General features: G+C 41.3%; 1 protein-coding gene across 1 annotated transcript in view; it reads right to left on the reverse strand.

Annotated features, from left to right (window-relative positions):
- Positions 1–25,457, reverse strand: part of ghrhrl (growth hormone releasing hormone receptor, like) — a 31,048-nt gene extending 5,591 nt beyond the window's left edge. Inside the window, exons 1-11 of the mRNA XM_061977411.1 lie at positions 25,443–25,457; positions 25,269–25,377; positions 23,173–23,280; positions 21,521–21,612; positions 20,970–21,073; positions 13,099–13,231; positions 12,869–13,022; positions 9,313–9,373; positions 6,200–6,269; positions 5,921–6,012; positions 1,721–1,850 (exon numbers count right to left, since the gene is read on the reverse strand). Coding sequence (XP_061833395.1) covers positions 1,721–1,850; positions 5,921–6,012; positions 6,200–6,269; positions 9,313–9,373; positions 12,869–13,022; positions 13,099–13,231; positions 20,970–21,073; positions 21,521–21,612; positions 23,173–23,280; positions 25,269–25,377; positions 25,443–25,457 — 1,068 coding nt within the window. The remainder of the gene's footprint in view (positions 1–1,720; positions 1,851–5,920; positions 6,013–6,199; positions 6,270–9,312; positions 9,374–12,868; positions 13,023–13,098; positions 13,232–20,969; positions 21,074–21,520; positions 21,613–23,172; positions 23,281–25,268; positions 25,378–25,442) is intronic.
- Between the last annotated feature and the right edge of the window lie 335 nt (positions 25,458–25,792).

Here is a 25,792-nt window from a genome sequence, read left to right on the forward strand (position 1 = left end):
ATCTACTTCAATAAAACACTATTATAAGCACATTCGATAGTTCTGAAAAAAGGCAAAACCTGATTTTGACTTTCTTCAATATTCAACTTTGAGGTTTATTAACATTTGTATTTACTGAAAGTACTGTATGGTTAAATGTGCTCAAGTTGACGTCGACATACACGGTGGGCCGCTTCTGTTGATATCAAATTACAGTAGACACCCAAGGAGGTCTGTTTATATCAACATGTGTTGTAGTATTGTCGCAAAGTAGCGTGAAGCTATAAAAACACAACTGTTGTCTAGTTACACAGCGCTAAAATGTGGACACAGGGACTTCCTGCTCAGTGCAAAGTAAGTTTAAAAATAAAAGCATGACAGTATTAACCTAGATTTATTTATTTATTTTAGGTTGTTAGCCAACGAAAGAATAGTGATGGGTACCGAATTTGGTACTTGAGTAGGGACCGACCGAATTCCGTAGGTATCGATTCACGTAAAATCAAAACTGTGCCTTATTGTGATAATTTTCTTGCTCGTGATGACTAAACGCTTGACGAGAAAATAATCACTCAAGCAGCACTCAGGTAATGTTGCACTTTTCAATACCAACTAAGCAAGTATGCCTGAAAGAAAACACTCGGACGTAAAGTAAGGCTCCACTTTTCTAAAATGCGGTAGCTCGGTGCTAATTTACTGTTGCTTTTCCATATACATGCAACTGATTGGCATTAGTGATTTTACATGGTGATTTTAATACCTTGAAATTCACTAATGAAAACTACAACTTAGATGCATGTTACAATCAAACAGCTGGTGTGTAATAAGTACAATATACCTGCAGTATAAACACCTTTGTATGGCGCAACAAGACTAAACAGACATTCAGCCTAATGGCAAAGACTACTTCTACACACTGTAGTCTATAGACTACTGCCATCTATCCATCCATCCATTTTCTACCGCTTATTCCCTTTGGAGTCGTGGGGGGCGCTGGAGCCTATCTCAGCTACAATCGGGCGGAAGGCGGGGTACACCCTGGACAAGTCGCCACCTCATCGCAGGGCCAACACAGATAGACAGACAACATTCACACTCACAATCACACACTAGGGCCAATTTAGTGTTGCCAATCAACCTATCCCCAGGTGCATGTCTTTGGAGGTGGGAGGAAGCCGGAGTACCCGGAGGGAACCCACGCAGTCACGGGGAGAACATGCAAACTCCACACAGAAAGATCCCGAGCCCGGGATTGAACCCAGGACTACCTTCGTATTGTGAGGCAGATGCACTAACCCCTCTTCCACCGTGCTGCCCTTACTGCCATCTAATGTCTTGGAAATGTAACTGCATGCAAAATCTATTATATAATACTTGCAAATGAGACTCAAAAATGTACTAAGAAAGCAAGTTATAACAACTGGATAGCAGAGTTATTATAATAAGCTCATTTTGAATGTTACAAAAAAAGATTTGCTTTTACCAAACATTGGTACCGCTGAATGCGATTTACAGGTACTAGGAATTAATACCGTATCGGCTCAAATGTACTAACCCATGCCTATACACAAAGACGTATTGTTGTAGTCAAAACGACAACCTCCTATATCAATTTAAGCTTATTAAACATAACAATAACATTAATCTGTAAAAATATAACGCAATGTATGCCAAGAGCAGGATTTTTTTCATCATAAATCCAACTTGTTGTTGTTATTTTTATCGGGGAATATGATTGTACCTGGAAGGATCCTATGCAGAGCTCAATGCAGAGGCGCAGGTTCACGTTGAAGTAGTCGGGCAGGAAATTGAAGAACATGTAGTGAGTGCCAAACAAAGGAATGAGCAGCAGGGTGGACTTGGTCAGGCGTCTACAAGGAGCACAAACAAACATGATGTTGAGGGAGGTATTAAACACGGGTCTCATAGGAACACATGTACTGATAATGTGCTGCTGCAGACTACACTGTTTATTATTAGAAGGAGCAAGGGCAAAATATTTTGGGGTATAGTCCATTCTGCTACTGCAGCAGTGCCGCATGATATTTTTACATGTTTATTTTTTTAATCAGCCAGCTCATTTCAATTAGGAATGTCGCTAAGCCTCGCCAGGGAAACGGGAATGAGCGAGACGGACCGGTGCCTGGATAAATTAAACGTTGCCCAGAGTGACAACATTCTTTACTCCAATTTGCATCTTTTTATAGGAGAGTAAATAATAACAGAACAGTATAAGAGAAAGGGAGATTTGACAAATCCCAAAAGTCAAGTTCTGAGATGCACCCATCCTAATTCAGGGCTCGAAAAAAAGGTACCAACATCTGCGGCACGAACATGCTGTGACCGCCCTTGAATTTTTACTTGTTAACGGACGAGGGATGTAACAGTAAACGGTATAATGATAATTCGCAATAAAATTCACGAAAAATTCTAATTTTTTAATTACCAAAAAAAAACGTAATTTATTAATGCATTTTCGGCAACACAAAGTCAGGCGCATGCGCACTAGCGTCGTTTGGCTTGATAATCATGGCGGACTAACTACACGGACTTTGCTCGGGAGATTTCAATCAATCAATCAATGTTTATTTATATAGCCCTAAATCACAAGTGTCTCAAAGGGCTGCACAAGCCACAACGACATCCTCGGTACAAAGCCCACATAAGGGCAAGGAAAAACTCACCCCAGTGGGACGTCAATGTGAATGACTATGAGAAACCTTGGAGAGGACCGCATATGTGGGTAACCCCCCCCCCGGGGGGGTTACCCCCTCTAGGGGGGGGGTTACCCTCGGAGTAAACAGAGCCAAGCGTCAAACATCAATTTCCCTCGCTTCCCGCCGTGCGTTTAACAGCGCGCTGCTGTGTTTAGATGGAGACAGGTGTGGACAATATTGGAGACAGACGCACGTGTCCCCACACTAAAAGTATACAGCGAAGGAGAAAACTATTTGTTTTGCAGCAGGCGATGTGTCGTGAACGTTGTCACAACTTGTTTATAAAGTCCTTAGTTTGTGTCCTGGGATGTTCACTCGTCCGTTTTTTTGTTCTACTTTAATATCTACACCATTTGTATTTGAGTACCTATTTTTAAGTTTTCGAATAACACACATTTGGTTTTGCTTAAATTCAAGGATAATCTGTTTTTATCAAAACATCTTTTTAGTTTGTTTATTTCTACTATAATAGTTTTCATTACTTCCTGTGTGTTTTCCTCTAAGAAAAATGCAGTAGTGACATCTGCAAACAGTATTAGCTTTAGCTAATTCGTGGCAATTACATATGTCATTTATATATAAATCAAAGAATTTTGTTTCCCAGAATTTAAATACACTACAAAATACTGTGATGACACCATAGTCGATAAGCTTCTTTTTTTTCTCTATCTTCTTGTTATGGGACATTCATCCTCCGTTGTTGCCATTTCTGATATAAAGTAGTGTAAACTTCTTGCTTATATCTGTCAGTAAACTTGCCACGAAAGCGCTAAAACATACCGGTATAGTGAGTGTACATAATTCACCCAAGGAACTTTAGTTATTAGAGAGTTCCGGTCGGATGTTTTTTCACGGGACACATTTCCGGCGTTGTTGTTGCACTAGTGAGCCATGGATGAGGAGATGCTGCTCCGTTGTTGATTTAAGTAAAGTCTGAATGTCATTAAAACAGTTAGCTCCATCTTTTGACACTTCTTCCACTCCCGTCCTTGCACGCTACACCACTACAACAAAGATGACGGGGAAAAGGCGCTGCCAAAGGTGAGCCACGTAAATAAGACAGGCCACAAAACGGCGCATCCTGAAGCGACTGTCAGAAAGCGGCTTGAAGTAGCTCTGTAAAACATAATCGATGCAACATTTTGACCAAAGAACCACCATTACATGTTATGTAGACCACAAGGAAGTGTTTTAAATGTAGAAAAAAATCATAATAATATGACCCCTTTAATGCGCCCTATAATCCGGTGCGCCTTTTGTATGAAAATAGATCTGAATAGACCAGCTCATCGGCAGTGTGCCTCATAATCCGGTGCGCCCTATGGTCTGGAAAATACGGTATTCCCACAAGGGTCTGCTATATATTAAAGACCTCTATATGAGGACAACCTTTTTACAAATTTTGCGGAGCTGTCCAGCAGAGCTGATTTCCCTCTCCCTCACTTTTTATTGTTTCCTTCATGTCAGGAATTTTTGCAAACAACTTAGCCCCACCACCCCAATCACTCGTCCGGGTCTTCAATCTACCCCTTGTCTTCCCCGGATCATGCTCAGAAACGCCACATTTCTCCATTCTACAATATAATTGGCTCCCTTAACGGCAACCGGCTTACCCATTTGAAAGAGAAATGGGAAGAGGAGATAGAAGTAGCAATATCAGACGACCAATGGGATCAGATTTTAAAGCCAGTGTGTTCATCCTCCATTTCCGCAGGACACAATTTATTGCAAAGCAAGGATCTTGTCAGAGTGCATTGTACGAACGCTCAACTGGAGAAAATTTTCCCCGCTGTCAACGACAAAACAGGTGCAAGCAGTCGCCTGCGAACCACACTCATACACTATATTGCCAAAAGTATTTGGCCACCTGCCTCTACTCACATATGACCTTGAAGTGCCATCCCATGGAATTGTCCAAAATGTTTTGGTATCCTGAAGCACTCAAAGTTCCTTTTACTGGAACTAAGGGGCCAAGCCCAACTCCTGAAAAAACAACCCCACACCATAATTCCTCCTCCACCAAATTTCACGCTCGGCAAAATGCAGTCCGAAATGTAGCGTTCTCCTGGCAACCTCCAAACCCAGACTGGTCCATCAGATTGCCAGATGGAAAAGCGTGATTCATTAGTCCAGAGAAGGCGTCTCCACTGCTCTAGAGTCCAGTGGCAACATGCTTTACACCACTGCATCCAACGCTTTGGTGATGTATGGCTTAGATGCAGCTGCTCGGCCATGGAAACCCATTCCATGGAGCTCTCTGCGTACTGTACGTGGGCTAATTGGAAGGTCACATGAAGTTTGGAGCTCTGTAGCAACTGACTGTGCAGAAAGTCTTTGCACTATGCGCTTCAGCATCCGCTGATCCCTCTCTGTCAGTTCACGTGGCCTACCACTTGGTGGCTGAGTTGCTGTTGTTCCCAAACTCTTCACTTTTCTTATAATAAAGTTGCCTTTGGAATATTTAGGAGCGTGGAAATTTCACGACTGGATTTGTTGCACAGTGGCATCCTATGACAGTTCCATGCTGGAAATCACTGAGAGCGGCCCATTCTTTCACAAATGTTTGTAGAAACAGTCTCCATGCCTAAGTGCTTGATTTTATACAAAGGGCCAAGTGATTACGACACCTGATTCTCATCATTTGGATGGGTGGCCAAATACTTCTGGCAATATAGTGTACGTGTTGGTCGTGTCCAGCACGTAATAGTTTCTGAGGTCAGATCTATGGTACACTTACTACAGTGCTCTATATAGATCTAAGCTCTGATCCCTGCTTTGCTCTCTTTGGTTCCCCTCCGCCCACAATGCCTGATCTCCCATTTGCGAAACGTTGTGTGTTGGCTTTTACAACCTTGCTGGCATCTTATTTTATTTAAGTACAGTAACTGCCTTAGGGACATCTTGACGATATAAAATTTGAAAAGATTACATTTTTGCCACCGGCTCCGGTTGGATTTTTGACAGAACTTGGCAGCCCTTCTTGGAGTATTTAAATGGAACCACAATTCATCCAGAAAGTGATTAAGCCCCCCTGCCCTTTTCACCCCTACCCGCATCCCCCAAACCCAGGCCTGGGCAGTTATTTTGACTCAGGGGGCCCACATTTAGAGAAAAAAATGTGTCTGGGGGCCAGTATAGCGCAAGGGGAAGGCCACAACAGTAGCAATTAGCCATCAAATTCATTAACCATTCAAAAAAACAAAAAACAACAGGGAAGCAATCACCTGTATTGTGAGGAGTTGTTGAACTGGATCAGACGAGGGCTCAGCTTCTGTATCAGAATCCTGACGATGTTGACAAACAGCATGAAATTGACCTATGCATAAATAAAAAGGAGGAGGATGTGTGGCAGTTGCCAGCAACAATATGTGCAGCAGAGTGTGTAACTGACTTTTATGCACGGAAATGACTCATCGGGAGAATAGAAAAAAGATAAACAAATCATCTGCATGACAACGCCCAGTAGTGTCATACGCAGGTGTAACACAATGAGGAATATTTACCACAATGGAAACAATGATCGGGCCCTTGATGATCCACCAATAGAGCGAGTCCTCATTGATGTCCCAGCATCTGTCAAGATGGAGAGGGGGTTATTTGAAGATGGAACCCTCAGATCATGGGCGTCAAACCCATTTTAGCTCAGGGGCCAAATGGAGGAAAAGCTGGTAACATCAAGGCATAATTACTTCAAAATAAAGACAACTTCAGATTGTTTTCTTTGTTTTACTTTGGCCAAAAATAGTGCAAGCACATTCTGAAAGTGTATACATCACAAATAATCCTCTTGACAAAACATTTCAAGTTAGTTGGAAATTCTGAGGAAAATAATTGGTGCAGTTTCAAAAATACAACTTAGACTTTGTCTCAGAGCCAAAAGCCATTCAAACTGTAAGTCACTAAGTCTATCTTGGATTGAACTAAATAAATAATAAATTAATAAATAATAAATAATAAATGAAAAATAAATAATAAATAATAACAAATAAATAACAAATACATAATAAATACATAATAAATAACAAAAAATCAGAAATAATAAATAAATAATACATAAAAACACTTCTAGGTATCAAATACCTGATTTGTCATGTCCTCATATTAATCTTGTGCTAACTCAACAAACCATACAAACGGAAGTAGAAACTATTCAAGAGTGTTGAGTTAAACTCTTAAGAGTTCACATTCTTTTTGAGAGACATTTTGGGAAAATGAGGGTGCCAAATGATGTGTTCGAAGCAGAAAACTTTAAAAGGCCGGTTTTATGTTTCATTTGGGTCAAGGGGTAGGAGCCGCAGCCACGGTTTGCTGTGTACAAGTTGCTTGCCTAACAGAATTGCTATTGCGACATCCAGTGGCCACATTTAAAACAGCATTTTTTTTCATTAAAGTACCAGTAAGAGTTGAAAAACAAGTTGCTCTATATTGGAGCTATTATTATATATATCTAATCTATGACACCAAAAACGTCCAAAGTTGGTGAACAAATAGATATGATAGATATACTCACTTGGGAGTCCCAAGTGAGTATCCAATCACAAGTTGCGAAAACAGGAAGTGGCACCGGAGCCATACGAGCCATAGAAAGCCACAGAAAACTCACCGGTACTCACAAAGAAGGAGAGCAACATGTTGATTAGGTGGCAGATATATATTTGCAAGGCCATTTTCAAGAAGGATACTTAAAAGAAACTACATCTTGTGAGACGAGGTCGGCTGACGTCGGAAGATATCCCGGCGGTGAAATGGTTGGCCCGCCACTTTCACACGAATCAACAGACTACGACCAACTACCGACTACGAGCAGTACCACTGGCTTATTCGGCGTCAAATGGGTGCTACAAGTTGTGAGTTGAAATATTTTATTTCTTAATTTTTTCATGTTTTATTTGATTTATACAATTCTTTTAATTTCGACAGTACCACAAAAAATATGTATAAATTGCTGAAGCGGGTTTATTGAATGTTAAATGTACCGAAAATTAGACCGTTTTGTACACTGTTGAGGGGATCAATGTCTGTATAGCAGCCGTGTCCATGTGGTGACATAAATTACGGTATTTTGAGAGGTGAAGTCGGACTAAGTAGGACATCACTGAAGGCCTAGGTGAGAAACACACGGCCCGCCACTGCGAAAAGTTAAGGACTGGGGTCCTTTTTGTATATTCCAGAGAATCAGCATCCTTCACAGTAGATATTTAATTTTGGTCTATTTATTTTGTCAAGAGTTACAGGAGCGCGCTGCTGTTTTTAAAGACCTTCTGTATAAACTTAGTCGGAGGTTATCTCTATGACAGCACCCTAGTCTTTTTAAGAATCTGCTGCAAAAACACGAGTCTCTCCCAAGTTTTTTAAACTGAATTTGTGGGCCACCAGTTGAATAGACCAAATGATGAAAAAGAGAGGACCTAAAATAGAAACACTTGAAACGAAACAAGTTGAACAAAAGACTACAGCGTAATTAAATAAGTCACATTATGAAAAAATGTGTAACTTAGAAAAAAAGAGAGGACTTAAAGGGGTTCCTTGAGGAACTCCTCAGTTATGTAAATCACAAGTTTGGACCCATTAATATTAAAATGTCAATGCAAGGATCCGGCAATATGTTCACAGTGTATCTCTATATAACAGGAGCACTCTATTGTTTATAGCAGGTGTCAACAAACTACGGCCCCCGGGCCCGATACGACCCGCCAATGTCCAAAAACCGGCCCGCGGGAAGTCCTAAGTAAAATAATAATAAAAAATACATTTAAAAAAATTGTATTATTTTTTTTTTTTATAATCTGTCCTTTCTAATCCATTTTCGACCGCTTGTTACTCTCAGTGTCTCCTTAGCGATCATCTTAGCCTTTTTTCCCCCCTCTTTTAGTCCTAAGTATTTTTATTTTCTCCTACTAGGATAATACACATTTTCCCCATTTGATTAACCTGTTTTAATACACTTGATTACTATGATTACCATACAGGATTACTTGTTGTGATTACTATCATTGATTACACTCTGAACTATATAACTGATTATATAACTGGGCCCTTCGGTTGCCATGCCTTGCTGTTAGAAGTGGTGGGACTAGTTTTGTTAAGGACGGTAGGGCTGGGAGGGGGTTTCTACTTATTTTGACAGTATGTGTACATGTATATGTATATATATATATATTTATATATATACATACACATACATATGTGTATTTATATGTATATCTGTGTGTGTGTGTGTGTGTGTGTGTGTGTGTGTATGTATATATATATATATATATATATATATATATATATATATATATATATATATTTATTTATAGGAATTTGCTGTAAAAAAATTTTGTTTCACAAGTTTTGAACCGACCCCGCCTTCCGCGCGTGTGAAGCTGGTATAGGCTCCAGCACCCCGTAAGAGACAAGCGGTAGAAAATGGATGGATGGATGGAAGTTTTGAACTGAACTTGGGGGCCGGTATGGTGTAACTCCCGAGCCAGATTAGGCCCCCGGACCGCTAGTTAAATAGCCCTGTTCTACTGTATTTGAAAGGTTAATTAAAAATCTATATATGTGCAAATAATCTAATTGCAGGGACATGCCTGACATAAATACGTGAAAGAAGAAGAAAGATACAGACTCTGTGTCTTCAAAATACACTCTGGAGCCAATCCATAGCACAATGAAGAGCACAGGAACCCCTAGGGAACAAAGAAAATGAATTTAAGAAAGGCATTTGGCCAGACACAAATCAATAGAGACAGTTAGCAACCAACTTAATGTTAGTTGTTCTAATAGTCCCATTGATCTATTCTGTGCTAAAACCAAAATCAATGACCAATTTAAAATATCTCCTCTTGGTGTGAGAGAGTAGAGCGGCACAGTCGGCGGCTGCTTTTGTCCACACAGCTCATTTTAACATCATTATGAATTTTTTAACGCCTTCAATACCCTTTTAGAATTCGGAAAGAGAGCGAGAGCCTTCATCTTATCTCAGCCTAATCCTAATTTAAAATCGTGACCACATTTATTTTTCAAATCCCTGCGCTGATCTTCGTATGTCATAATCACCTCACCACATCTCAGTCAGGCATGTGAGCCGAATCTCAACTCTCGTGGGTTTTTGTCGCCCAGCAAACATTATTTCTGAAACTGGACACGAGCGGTTCGTCTCACATACAATGTCTCCTGCGTCTCGCTACGTTGGAGGAATACATTTCTACTGAAGTTATCATGTTCATGGTTTCCTGATTTTTAAAAAAAAGGAAATGGCAACATCGCATCGCATAAGAATTTTAGTGGCCATTTTCCAGCAACATGAGCATCCATGCTCACCTCAACAACACAGTAATCGGAACACCTCTGCCAAGCCTGGGGGAAATGGATCCATTTGTTTACACTTAATTGTACAACACTGTATTATGGTACATTTTCTAGTTTGGTGGATTATTTTGAGGTTTTCAAATACCGTGCAAATTTTCAGTTATCAGTAATAACTGGCAGAAGGAACGATCGCAATAATCATGTGACGCATACGCTGCGTGCACATATAGTAGTAATCTTTCAATTTATTTACAAAAACCAGTGAGGCTGGCACGTTGTGTAAATGTATAAATAAAAACAGAATACAATGATTTGCAAATCCTTTTCAACTTTTATTCAATTGAATAGACTGCAAAGACAAGATACTTAATGTTAAAACTGGAAAACTTTGTTATTTTTTGCAAATATTAGCTCATTTGGAATTTGATGCCTGCAACATATTTCAAAAAAGCTGGCACAAGTGGCAAAAAAGACTGAGAAATTTGAGGAATGCTCATCAAACACTTATTTGGAACATCCCACAGGTGAACAGGCTAATTGGGAACAGGTGGGTGCCATGACTGGGTATAAAAGCAGCTTCCATGAAATGCTCAGTCATTCATAAACAAGGATGGGGCGAGGGTCACCACTTTGTGAACAAATGCGTGAGCAAATTGTTGAACAGTTTAAGAACAACATTTCTCAACCAGCTATTGCAAGGAATTTAGGGATTTCACCATCTACGGTCCGTAATATCATCAAAAGGTTCAGAGAATCTGGAGAAATCACTGCACGTAAGCAGCAAGCCCGTGACCTTCGATCCCTCAGGCGGTACTGCATCAAAAACCGACATCAGTGTGTAAAGGATATCACCACACGGGCTCAGTAACACTTCAGAAAACCACTGTCAGTAACTACAGTTCGTCGCCACATCTGTAAACTATACTATGCAAAGCGAAAGCCATTTATCAACAACACCCAGAAATGCAGCCGGTTTCGCTGGGCCCGAGCTCGTCTAAGATGGACTGATGAAAAGTGTTCTGTGGTCTGACGAGTCCACATTTCAAATTGTTTTAGCAAACTGTGGACGTTGTGTCCTCTGGAACAAAGAGGAAAAGAACCATCCAGATTGTTATAGGCGCAAAGTTGAAAAGCCATCATCTGTGATGGTATGGGGGTATATTAGTGCCCAAGACATGGGTAACTTACACATCTGTGAAGGCACCATTAATGCTGAAAGGTACATACAGGTTTTGGAGCAACATATGTTGCCATCCAAACAACGTTACCATGGACGCCCCTGCTTATTTCAGCAAGACAATGCCAAGCCACGTGTTACAACAGCGTGGCTTCATAGTAAAAGAGTGCGGGTACTAGACTGGCCTGCCTGTAGTCCAGACCTGTCTCCCATTGAAAATGTGTGGCGCATTATGAAGCGTAAAAATACCACAACAAAGACCCTGGACTGTTGAACAACTTAAGCTGTACATCAAGCAAGAATGGGAAAGAATTCCACCTGAAAAGCTTCAAAAATTGGTTTACTGAGTGTTGTTAAAAGGAAAGGCCATGTAACACAGTGGTAAAAATGCCCCATGTGCCAACTTTTTTGCAATGTGCTGCTGCCATTAAATTCTAAGTTAATGTTTATTTGCAAAAAAAAAAGAAGTTTCTCAGTTCGAACATTAAATATCTTGTCTTTGCAGTCTATTCAACTGAATATAAGTTGAAAAGGATTTGCAAATCATTGTATTCTGTTTTTATTTACAAATTACACAAGGTGCCAATTTCACTGGTTTTGGGTTTTGTATATTGCACAAGGTGGGTGAGGGTTATGGTTATTTATATCATGCAAAGAGGTGGTTATCATTAATAAATGGAGGGAGGAGTGATTGTTTTTATTATATATTATGGATATGTCATTAACATTATTTACAATCACACATCTTATGTACATATATTTGAGCATGCTGTATAGAACAAATATGACCATACACTGCAATTCTTGTAAAATAAATGTCACTCATATCTTGCTTTTGAGTATATTTTAATGGAATATAAATCATTTTGACCAGTAGATGGGAAGGAGTAGGACAAACTAGCAGTAAAATGTATACATTTTAACCCACTATTGGGTCAAAGAGCGCTAAATTGCGCAACCCAATAGTTGGATTGGGAATAACCCAACATTGTAGTGAACATAACTCAGCTTTTGTGTTAAATAAATTAATCAACCAACATTGAGTAAGCATAACTCAACTTTGGGGTTAAAATAATTCAACCCAATAGTTTGGTTGGGAATAACCCAACATTATCATAACTCAACTTTATGGTTAAATAATTCAACGCAAAAGTCGGGCTGAAAAAAATGTACCCAAAATGTTGAGTTAAAATAACTAAAATAAAGGGTTCGTCCTTTTCTGGACCAGCAGTTGGGTTATTTTTTAACCCAATATTTTTTAGTGTGTAGTCGTTCTGTTTATTTCTATTCTGGAAAATGATGGATAGCCTCAATAACTGACAGGAGGAGTGATCACAAAACTCGGGCTTGTGCACGAGCAAGCAAGTCGTGCGATATGACTGAGTATAATTGCTGGTCTTTCTCATCATTGCTATTGCAGATGGAGGCAATTATCATTAATTACTGTCAGGAAGAGTAACTGGATTAATAATCGATATATGTGGCATTCTGCATGCTGGATGTGTGTATTCCCTTGACAAAGCTAATCAAGTGAGGATTATTATTAGCATTTCTATGGCACAATGTGGCGGTTATCGGCTGGAGGAGCAATTCATTAATATTACGACACGTGTAATGGCAAAAAACACACATCCAAAATGAAAATAACAGTAACTAGTTAGGTCTAAGAAGTTAGTAAAAACATATGCATGCGTACCCCATCCCAGCAAGCTGAAGCCCCACAGACACCGGCGGCTGCGGTAAAATGAGGAGAGCAGCAGGGAGTTGAGGTAGAGCGCCTCCACCAGGAGCCAGAAGAAATTAGCCATGACGCAATAGTGACAGAAGACTACGGCGGCCTTACAGGCGAACTGGACGGGAGTTTAGGGAAAAGGGAGAAGGATGAGTATTGAGGACGGAAGCTTGAGGAAAGACGTCTTGTCTTACGTTGGAGAGGGTGCAGTGGTTGGTCTCCTCATTAGAGAAGAGAGTGGCGTCTTTGATGAACACCGCCGCGGCTTTCAGGATGAAGGTGAGGAAGAGTTGAATGTGGATGAAGTTCCTGGCGCAGCGTAGCCTCCTGGTGAAGACAACACATCAGTGTGACAATGCTGAAAGGGGGAAAAAAAACTCTTTATTTTGTTATTATCCTTTACAGTTATCCCTTTGTTGACCGCAATAAACACATTTCCGCAAAGTATGTATTATAAATGGGATATTTTCATAGCATAAAAAACTGTTTACAACCTTTTTAAATAATGTTTTTCAATATTATGAGAGCCCTCTAGACATTAAATACTATCAACATACAGTACCCACTTGGAATCTCGATTTACGAACCCCTTATCACATAAACTTTTCAATTTACGAACTAAACCCCGGATAATGATATGCTTTGGTGTACGAACCTCGTCGTTTCATCCACCCATTGTGTGCCTGGCAACACAGCCTTTGTTGGCGTGCTGATTGATCTCTGTGCTCACTTAATCAACAGCCGTGCTGTTGTTAGCTACTATGCTATATGCTACTTTGTGTGCTTTATAGCTTTTTTACAGCTTTTTCAAGTTTTGCTAGCTCGATATGAGTCCGAAGAAAGCGATGGACAAGCGGTGTGTGGTTTGAAACATTCGGTTTTTCACTCTGCCTCCCCCCCTCCCTTTTCTTCTGTTAAAGTTAATGAGTTTTGTGATTTCAAACTATGAGTGCACCACAGGGCTAGTGACAGTGTGTGTGCGTCCATCCATCCATTTTCTACCGCTTGTCCCTTTCGGGGTCGCGGGGGGTGCTGGAGCCTACCTCAGCTGCTTCGGGCGGAAGGCAGTGTACACCCTGGACAAGTCGCCACCTCATCACAGGGCCAACACAGATAAACAGACAACATTCACACTCACATTCACACACTAGGGCCAATTTAGTGTTGCCAATCAACCTATCCCCGTGTGCATGTCTTTGGAGGTGGGAGGAAGCCGGAGTACCCAGAGAGAACCCACGCAGTCACAAGGAGAACATGCAAAGTCCACACAGAAAGACCCCGAGCCCAAGATCGAACCCAGGACCTTCGTATTGTGAGGCACACGCACTAACCCCTGTTCCACCGTGCTGCCCTGTGCTCCCCTGTGTGCGTGTGTGTCGGCTGCAAATAAAGAAAGTTCAGCGAGTTGTTGTTGTTTTGACTTTGTTATTAAATAGAAAGTGGATCCATCATCCCATTGTTGTGTTTGTTTGATATAAAACACTGTATAGCACTTTATAGTGTGTTTAAAGTGTAGAAACCTTTACTAAAATACTAACTGGAGTTGATGTTGGAACCCATTATTCATGTTTACATTGTTTCTTATGGAGAAATTTGCTTGGATATACAAACTTTAATATTTAAAAAAACCTGCTCAAGAACCAATTAAATTTGTAAATCTAGGTTCCACTGTATGGTAATGCTGACTGTGGTCACAATACTGAACAGCGTGCTCTGATTGGTTTGGCCAATTCTATTGTAATATTCATATTTTTAGCTTATTAAGCCAACTTTATGCTTGAAAATGCTTAATTTAAGCAAACAATGTGATATGTTCATTTTAGAATTGATTTTAAAACCTTGCTGTTTGTTTTTAAAGCTTTACATGGACTGGCACCTCAGTATATCTCGGACCTCATCCAAATTTACAATCCTGCGCGCGCTCTGAGGTCCGAGAGCCAGCTCCAGCTCGTGGTGCCCAAGACGAGACTTAAAACCAGGGGAGACAGGGCCTTCTCTGTGGTCGGCCCTAAGCTCTGGAACACTCTGCCCCTCCATGTTCGAACTGCTCCCACAGTGGAGTGTTTTAAGTCTCATCTTAAGACCCACTTTTATTCTCTGGCTTTTAACACTACGTGAGTTGTGTGGTCCTCTGTTGTCCTCTGTGTTTTTTAAATTTTGATTTCTATTTACTGGTTGGTTTTACCCTTTAAAATTGTTTTTAATCATATTTATTTTATATTGTTTTTAATTGTGTTTAATATTGTTGTGCAGCACTTTGGAAACATTTTGTTGTTTAAATGTGCTATATAAATAAAGTGGATTGGATTGGATTGGATATGTTATTGAAAAAAAAAAAAGCCGATGTGGTGAAGCCGCGTTATTTGAAAGGCCGGCTACACCCTGGCGCCTCATTTACAAAACTCTACGTGCAAATCTGACAAAAAGTGTGAGAAACCCCATATCTGCTTGCATACAAAAATATTCTGGCAAATAAACAGTATCGTATGCACACTTTGAATCAATTTGGGGTTATAATGTGCGCAGGTAACCTCACCTTACATCACGCCTCCACTAGAAAGTCGATGCAGCAAAGTGACTCAAGAATGCAATATTCATGGAGACCAAGGAAAGGTGAGCCACGGTGCTAAAAAAAACTATTTTACTGAGACCCTTATTTTGTCAGACAGGATTTAGGGTGCAGCGCTTTTAATGTGAAGGCCGTAAAAAGTGTGTAGTTGCATTGGCCTTGGTTTCCATTTAGGGCCTTTGGCAGCTGCTGTGTTTTAAAGAGAGACAAGGTTGTGTTTGGCTTTAAAAGTACCCGTCCTCTTTTCTACATCAAATCCGCACAACATAGTGGTCATCTTGCAAGACCCTCTGAAGTTGAGAATTTTGAGGTTTGTTAATTAAATAGCTCGCCTTAACAGTGATTGGTGCATAATGAGGACGTTTTGTATTGTTGTAACAAGCGCTGGCTATGGCGAAATGTGTGTGCAGTGGTCTGGTTTCTTCCCCTATTGAACATGCAAAACAACAACAATGCAAAATACATAAAAATGAGCATTTAACATTAATTTGAACTTTATAGAAGACTCTTGCTGGTGAAAACGGCAAAGGAGGAGGGGTGGGGTGAGGTACCTCAGAGTCGTGTATACAGAGAGTATGGCCAACTAAACAACAGGCGCCATGTTTGCTACCAGGGATGTGTGCGGCTGTTCCCGAATCCATGCAATTGCTGTTGTTTTGAGGTTAGTTTTTCTGACGAAATATACCAAAAATAATATGTCTAAATATAGTTTAAACATACTCCAGCTCATAAACTTACAATAAAACGTATTTATTTTGTGAAAGTAGAATTTTCCGGCCGTATTTGACGCACTCTGCTGCTACTTTCCTGCAGTGTTTCGTGACCAGCAGACACTCTAATACACACTCGACGACGCATTAAACATAAAAAAAATACACAGAAGGACCAAAAAAATAACTTATTACCCTCACTTTACCCACCTGCTCCCAGTGCCACCCACACTGGTTTAAATGTAACTTAGATATTGGGTTTCACTATGGAAAGCGCTTTGAGTCACTAGAGAAAAGCTCTATATAAATATAATTCACTTCACTTCATTTTGCCAACATTTTTATAAGCTATGGACAAACAATCACGGAGAAATTGTGACTTTTGTGCGATGTATGTCAACTGTGGTGGCTGCCTCCAATGTTTTGTAATCACTGTATGTATCTCCATTCATCCATCCATTTTTTTACAGCTTGTCCCTTTTGGAGTCACAGGAAGTGCTGGAGCCTATCTCAGCTCATTATGTATTATTCTAACTGATCTTTCTTTTTTGTAACATGCTAAATTAATAAGTGTACTTTTGTAGTTATTTTCCCATATTTCTGCATAATAACTTAGACCAAAAATGATTCCCGGGCGCGGCCATTGCTGCTGCTCACTGCTCCCCTCACCTCCCAAGGGGTGATGGGTCAAATGCAGAGAATAATTTCGCCACACCTAGTGTGTGTGTGTGTGTGACAATCATTTGTACTTTAACTTTTAAGATATGGTAACACTGGCAAGCAGTAGAGAATATTTGGTGATTTTTGGCCCAGAAGATATTTTGCCTTATTTATTATTGACCTATTTCTTGCCACTTTATGTTGTATATTTTTTACGAGATTAATTGTTCATCTTCTCATCTATTATTACACACAATGTGGTTTGTTTTACTCATTTAATGTCTGTCTATTTGTATTTGTGTGTGACTTTCTCTTCTGCTGCTACCTAATTGGATAATTTTAGTTTTACTGGGATTCAAAGATAATCTGTTTTCGTCAAACCATCTCTTAAATTTACTAATTCCTTCTGTTATTATTTGTATTAGCTTCTGTGTGTTCTCTCCTGAACAAAACGCAGACGTTGTGTCGTGTGTTTACCTCCCACAAGACGCTGTAATCTGCGGTTTTCCAATGTTGTCTGCTACCCTTCACTTCCCATACTTGTCTTATTTCCGGATTGTGGGGAAAGCGATGTAAAAACATTCCGCAGTTTTCACGGGTGGAGCAACCCCGTGCTGCACAACAGGGCATTTATACACGTCAAAAAACTAACGAGGAAGCACCGCAAACACATAGCATTATCTCAAAGTAATCACGTGAGTGCCTTTTGACCAGTCATTGGAGAGATCGCCTGAAACCGAGTTGGCCATACGCTCTTTATACCCGACTCTGAGGTACCTCTGTACTTTTACATTTGCTACGATAAACCTTTGGCAAAAAATGTTATCAGTCATACGAAAACATTAAGATACCAATGTATCAGAATTTCTAAACATCTGGTACTGCATCACTGGAAGCAGCCATGAAGGCCGAATGTAGCATTAAAATTCAGTCTAGGCCCGCTGTTAAACATTTAGTGACATTTAGTATGGGCGAAGAGACTGAATTTAGTACTAGAATAAAAACTTGACTTTAAGAAGCGCGTTAAAGGGGAACTGCATGCACATTTTTGAAATGTTGCCTATCATTCACAATCCCATGTGAGACAAGAAAACATGTGTCTTTCTCTTTTTTTGTGCAGTTAAAATAGTTAAAAACTGTGGGCAAAAGGGGGCTAACAATGCAGGTAATGGCAATTGACCTATTTCGCCCACAAAAAAACCCACCCTAAAATCTCCAAAAAATGTTATATACATGCTGGAAGTATGTATGTAAAGTCGTAACAGACACATTCATGATAACATGTAATATTTACAATATTTTGGTCATTTTAAGCATTACTATAAGTTATTTCCTGGGTGCATTGGTTTCAGTAAACAACAACAAAACAACTACTACTCAGTGGCCTAGTGGTTAGAGTGTCCGCTCTGAGATCGGTTGGTTGTGAGTTCAAATCCCGGCCGAGTCATACCAAAGACTCTAAAAATGGGACCCATTACCTCCCTGCTTGGCACTCAGCATTAAGGGTTGGAATTGGGGGTGAAATCACCAAAAATGATTCCCGGGCGTGGCCACCGCTGCTGCCCACTGCTCCCCTCACCTCCCAGGGGGTGAACAAGGGGATGGGTCAAATGCAGAGGACAAATTTCACCACATCTAGTGTGTGTGTGACAATCATTGGTACTTAAACTTTAACTTAACTTACTAATCATGGTAGACTTTGTGATAACCAACATCAACAATTTTGGGACACAATCTACAACCTTATATTTTTGAGCCTGAACATACTGAGGATGAGCCACAAGTTTTAGAAACTGAGTGGTCAGCAGATACAGCTCTAGTGAAACGCTAGGCATCATGTACCAGTGAAACACAATAAATACAAAACTACGAAAACGACAAAACAGTCACTTACAATGGCAGCCCTCACTAAGATGCTCACTGATGGGATGGTTGTATCTTTCGGACTTGTGCTCCCCGTTTAGCGGGTGATAATCCTCACTCCTCAGCTAAAAAAAAATAATTGGATGAAACTAACAGCTTGACCCGTCTTCCTAGCGATGTCTTCGGACCTAAGTTATATTATAAAGTTAACAAACTTCTCGGCTCATGTCTACAACCTTATATTATACAGGTGAGAGGCAGGATTTATACAAACATAATATAGCATTAATTTAAAAGCTCAGTAGCTAGTGTTATGACCTGTCAAAATCAGGTTATGTTTTGTTTTGGTTTTGTTGTGGTGTTCCCTTTGTTTAGTGTTCACGTCTAACTCCTTGCCTGCCTTTGTTTACTTTCTTGGAGCACTAAAATACACCCCGGATTCTGTTAGTTGATTAGTGTCTCCACCTGATGCCAACACTAATCACGTCCCCTTTATATACCGGTCTCGTTGTTTACTCATCGCAGGTTCATCATTCGCAGTTGGCGACTGTTGACGTTTCCTGTTTGTTTGCTATGCTATTCTAAGAGATTTAAGTTTCGCTATGCTATGCGTGCAGTTTGCAGCGGCACAACCTTTTTGTATTTTGCTTTGTTTTAGAAGTAAAGATGCATCCTACCTGCACGCTGCCTGCTGTTCTTTCGCATTTTGGGATCAGGACAGACACTACAAACCAGAGGCGATTGCTCTAAGACGGCAAGGGAAGCTCAGCTTCCCCTAAAATGTCAAAAAATAAGTGCTTAAATATATAGTGATGTGTGTACATGTTATTGATCAATATGCGCTATAACGCGCTTTTCTATTCAGAATCAGCTTCTTATCACTGGTAACGATGTAGCTTTCCTTTCTCTCATTCCCGCAGCTTCACGGTGCTTTAAACAGTGTAGACACTGGGCGTCCACGGAGTTCATACACTGCAGCGAAACGAGACGAGTCATTGGATAAATGCTAAGCTTTGTGCCGCCCATCGGACGCTCAGCGTCTTTGGGGGTCTATGGGGCAGTGGGCTGGCCTCGGCCGGCCCGGACGCTCCTTTTCTGCATGATGATTGGATGATCTGTCTAAGGTTGATTCCCTTTTTGATTGACAGCGAAATGAGCAAATCAGCGATATTGTGTTGTTTTTTTCAATATTTATTCTGTTGTTCTGAGTTGAACCGGAGACTTTCCTGATCGTCTTAGCGACATTTTCTTTCTTAAAAACCACTAGCGACAAATAGAGCTTTTATTTCTGGTGTTTTTTTGTGCTTGGAGACTGACTTCTTTCACTCTGCAGTTTCTGTCCCTACCGAGCAGCGGGTGCTGCTGAGCCCCTCCACCCTCCACCGTCTCAAAGCACTCACAGGCGGACACACTTCGCACTAGCCTCGCGCCAGTCCCATAGCAAGCTGCACATAATGGCAGATAAAACATACATTTATAATGCACACAAGTGTACAAACTATTGTCATTAGTGGCAAAGATTGGAGCTACATCTGCAGGTGTAGAGAGGAGCTTCTCCTATTAAAAGTGGCTCAGGTCTTACACCCGCAACACCATGGGCCAAGGCCGTTTAAGCAGCCTAGCTCTGCTGATCATTGAGAGGGCACTTGTCAAATCCCTGGAAAAGACGCCTTCTTGGGTCACATATCACTTTCTTAAAAAGGAACGGAGAGTAGAATTTACGTATAAATAAACCAACACATTTTATGATGTAGCCCTCCTTGAGAGACCAGCATCTGCCACTGCTACAAACGTGACAGCTGGCTTACAAAAGTTTTTTTAGAGGGCTTTATAGGCGGAATAGAGGACTCCCTTTACCTGCATTGTTAGCTGACTCTTGCTAGCAGTTTTTCAACAGAAAAACGCACAGAAAAGAGATAGACTTGTGTGTTCTTGTTAGGAAGTGTGTGAACTCAACCAGAGTCTTTAATGGGGACAGGTCTGCTGAGCTGACAGGATTGATCCAGAATAGAAAGACACTTTTTGTTTAAATCATTTTAAGTTTGTGGATCAAACTGAGTTCTTCATTAAACTGCTGGCACACTGTGTTATTATCTTGACTGCAAACTGCTCTGTCCTTTAATTAAATATAAGATATTGGACGAATTTCAGTTGAAAAATGTCCACAATTTGGCTCGCCGCTGGTCGTTGAGGGCCGATAATGGGTCCCCGCAGCCTAGTTGGGAACCTCGGCTCTATTGGACATGTTGTCTCACAGTCATACCTGAAGAGCAGCAGGATGAGCACAGCGGCGGTCAGCACCAGCAGAGAGACGCTGTAGCCGACGGTGTAGATCAGCTTTACAGTGGCAAAGTAGCTCTGCTCCGTCTGCACACACACGGAAAAAATATTACAGTCAGATAGAAGTCTTTTGCATATTGAAAAGGTAATTGAAAGTTTATGGCATGTGTCAAGGCAGTGGGACAAATTGACTCAAGTGAAAAAGCTCCTTAATTCATGTAGAAGAAAAAAGAAATCACACCTGGCAATCAGCCTGATGTTCAGGAGGGGTTTTATTACCTAGATATGCACAAAATGCTCCCCTGAAGTAGTTTGCTCTGTAATTACCTCCAAGTTTTCTTTTTTAAAAAACGATTATATCACATTCCGCCTTTGTGAAACAAGATAATTTTGGCTATTACCTGATGAATGACATGTGATTTACTTACTGTTTTGCTAAAGGATGTGGATCATTAATGACCGCGTGCTTTCTCTGAGAGAGAAGAAAAAAAAAGGCAAACAGTTTCTAGCAAGCAAAGCGATTATCGCTCTCACCTCCGGTATGTCGTCATCCACGCTGCAGGCAACGTGGTACGGCGGAAAGGGTCTGGACCAACCTCCATCAGTGCAGTTACGGCTCACTAAACCTTAAGTGAATAGAATAGAATGTTTCAATTGCCAGGTGGGAATTAACATTTTACTGTATGTACGGTACGTATGAATGCACCCATTCATTGACATGACTTGATGTTTATTTTTAGTCTTTCTGTTTGTTTCTAATGCACAATGAATTGATTTGGAGAAAAATCTACTCCCAAGTACTGGTAAAATCACAGCACGATAAGTTAAAAATAAAGACAACTTCAGATTGATTTCTTTGTTTAAAATTAGAACAAGCACATTCTGAAAATGTACAAATCATAATGTTGTTGGGTGTTTGTTACACTTACATGTTGAGGTTAATAGTATTCTACCTTTATTTGTCCTTATTTATGCTTTCTGAATATATGATGTCATAATGTTCATCAGTCAACTCATTGGTGTTAATTTTCAATCTACCATACTATAAAAACATATTAAAATCAAATTACAGGATGTTATTTATGTAGTTTGATCATTTTACTGGAGTGGTGCACTAACATCATGTGGTTTATTTATTTGTTTACATATGTAGCATCATCTACAAAGATACAAAGAATTGCTATTGCGACATCTAGTGGACACATTTAGAACAGCAGTTTCTTTCTTTCAAAAATGTTGGCTCATTTTTATACTTAAACTTATCCCGCGGGCTGAACGTTTGACACCCCTGCACTAGATCATAATAAGGAACATCCTCGTCGTTACCATGACGACCCTAAACAAGGGTTAACTAACTTCTTTAGTTAATAACTAGTGGACCAGCCAGGACACCGCTTACATTGTGTTGGCACCGGTGCTAATGTTAACGTTTCAATTCCATCCATCCATCCATCCCTTTTCTACCGCTTGTCCCTTTCGGGGTGGCGGGGGTGCTGGAGCCTATCCCAGCTGCATTCGGGCGGAAGGCGGTGTACACCCTGGAGAAGTCGCCAATTCTTTCGCTAATTTAATTGATTTATTTAAGCTTGTAGTTAGTCCGACTGTCGAGGCTTCTCAAATTCTTCTACCAAACATGCATTTGGATGCAAACATGTTTTATTTGATTCATTATAACGACTAAGCTGAAACTAATAAAGAAAAAACAGCATGCATGATGGTATCATGCTGTGATTAGCATTGTAGCTGCTGAGCATCAGTAGTCCATTAAAGGCAGGAACTATACCACATTGTTCAGTCGATGCTATGATATTGTTATTGATACTTTTATTTTACACCATAACACCGGCTTTGAAAAACTCTTCTCAAACTCCCATAGCGGATAATTACAGAGACACCCCCCTGAGCACCTCGCCTCCAAGAGTCATTCGCATGTTATTAAAAAAAAGCCACATAAATAAATGAATACATTTACAACATCTTTGAAACTGCAGTAGGAATTTAAAAAAGGCTAATTTCATCACACTCTTGTTTTGAGATGTAACTTTTAAATGTGAGATGAAAGCCATTTAGAGTGGGATATAATTCACATTTAAGTAAAAAAAAAAAAAGCGTGAAAATTGTGATTGCTTCAATATGCAAATCGCGGGTGGGTATTTTGCATGTTTTAACATACGATAGCAGCCAACCTGTGCTGTTTCTGAAGAGGGAGAAAACGGCCGGACAAGCTCTGTGAACGCTTTCCCCGACCGCAGCGGGAGGCCAGCAGACCACCGCGTCCCAGAACGCTCCACAACCTGTGGGGGAAAAAAACATTGTTCTCATTAAAATGTAAAAAAAAAAAAAAAAGGTAATGTAAATCACTCTCTTATAAGACAGGTACAGGAATGTAAACAGGAAGAAGGTGAGAGAAAAACACATTAGGAAGCAAAATGCGATGCCTTTTATTACCGTTTATATTCATGGTCTCCGTAGTCAGGTGAACGATGGCAAGTCCCTCACTTTTTTTTTTGTTTTGCCTGTTGTTGGCGGCTAACGTTAGCTTCAGAAATGAGTTGCAAGTGAACTCGGGAGCGCTTCGGTTCACTTGAGGTCAAATGTGAACGCCACACGCGTTAAAATGACAGCAAAAAGCATGCAGGAATGACAAATACTTAAGACAAATGGCACTTTTTAAAAGTGAGTTTTAGGGAAATCTAAGATAAGGTAATATCCATGCATCCATTTTCTACTGCTTGTCCCTTTTGGGGTCGCCTATCTTAGCTGCATTCAGGCGGTAGGCCTGCCCCGCTGCCTTGTGGGTTAGTCTGGGATGACAAAAGGCTAGGGGAGCACACCCTAAGAGAAAAGCAAGTGCTGGTAGGCGCACCATAGGCGGTCCTCCGACAGACCGGAGCTCCGGCAGCCACCTGCAGCTGTGAGGAGGTGCCGGTCGTCCTGGGTTTCCCTTGCCACCGGATACAGCTCCCCACAGCGAAGAAGTGACGTTGGAGTCTGCGCGTCTCCCTCGTCGAAAAAGACCTCAACGGCGGTGTGGGCGGATGATGGTTGCATAGAAGCTCCACAATGGACACAAAGGTGGAAGAAGGCTGCAGCAAAGATGGGCCCCCAAATTGTCTTGGTCTCCATGCCATTGGACCCTGGCCTTCTCTTTGCCAAGGACAGTGTGGTGGCTGTCTGTGCACCAGTCTCCCCACTTTAAAAGATTCCACGCACAGGCGTTCTCCTGAATGCAGTCCCACCAACAGGAGGACAATCATACTCGTTTCGAATGATCGCCGACGACACCCTGGACAAGTCGCCACCACATCGCAGGGCCAACACAGATAGACAGACAACATTCACACTCACATTCACACACTAGGGCCAATTTAGTGCTGCCAATCAATCTATCCCCTTTGGAGGTGGGAGGGAACCCACACAGTCACGAGGAGAACATGCGAACTCCACACAGAAAGACCCCGAGCCCGGGGATCGAACCCAGGACCTTCGTATTGTGAGGCACATGCACTTATCCCTCTTCCAGCGTGCTGCACCATTGCCCAGATCATGTTTTGTTTTAGTTTAAGACTCTCTTACTTCTGTTTCAGCACCCCTGGGTTTGTGTTTCTTTGATGCCATGGGTGCTGATTATTTCCACCTGCCTCTGATTCGTGTTCGGGATGCTCACCTGCTCCCGGGCACTAATTAGAGAGCTATTTATTCCTGCCAGAACCCAGGACCTTCGTATTGTGAGGCACATGCACTCATCATCATCGGCGGTCACTCGAACGAGTATGACGATCCTCCTGGTAGGGGTGTATCCCTTTATGGAGGATGCCTGTGTGTGACTTTGTTTTACGTGGGGAGACTGGTGCACAGAATCGGGTCAGGGTCCAGTGGCATGGAGTCCAAGACGACTGGGGACCCTTTTCTGCTGCAGCCTTCTTCCGCCATCGCAGCCGTTGTGGTAGTTCTTAAATCTACCGTCTTCCGTCATTGAGGTCTTCACCGTATCCCTGGCTTGGGGGCAGTCAGGTACTAGGCCTTTGCCAAGGGCCACCTGGGGTAACAGTAGTAAAGAGGTTAACCTCCTAGTGCCCCAAGACCCCATAGAGGAGCCTCCACTGCCGGATGCACTTTAACGTCATGCCCAGGACACATGCACTAACCCCAGTACCGCTGTCCTGCCCTATAAGGTAATATAATACACAGTAAAATAATCTATGCATTTAACCCTTCACCTTCAGACAATCATGATGATGCATCGATGTGAATCAGTTCTTTTTAAATACAGCAAACACACCTGGTGCACTGGTGTTTCCTTCCTCGGCGATGGAGCGGAGGCAGCGGCGCTCGTCCTTCTCCAGTTGGAATATGTACTCGCATTCAGGGTGCAGCAGGCTCGTTAGCGCCTAAAGGCATCAATCAGAGGGAATATCGACTGTGAGACATTTGAAATCATGGGATAATCACACACGGGAGCCATTTTCATGTTGGATATAAAAAAGCACGCTCGGTAAGAATGTGACTTAAAACAAAAAAACTGCTGCCATTGGGATATTTTTTCACCGAACAGTAGCTTGTTTAAATCAATGAAGACGTTTGTCCTCGAGAGGGAAGAGAAGATTGCTTCGGCTTCGGACAAGTTTGCACTCCATCAAGTGAGCGCCGCTGAGATTCTAGTGCGGCGGTGCTCTCGACAACATGGGGACAAATACAATCTTGTTAGTGAACCATGTTCCTCCCTGTGACTTGTTACACGTAAGAATGCTTGACACAAACAAAAGGGAAAAAAACGTGACTAAACACCAGTGGACAGGGGCGCCG

The sequence above is a fragment of the Nerophis lumbriciformis genome, linkage group LG18, assembly GCF_033978685.3.
Source record: "Nerophis lumbriciformis linkage group LG18, RoL_Nlum_v2.1, whole genome shotgun sequence".
Taxonomy (NCBI): Eukaryota; Metazoa; Chordata; class Actinopteri; order Syngnathiformes; family Syngnathidae; genus Nerophis; species Nerophis lumbriciformis.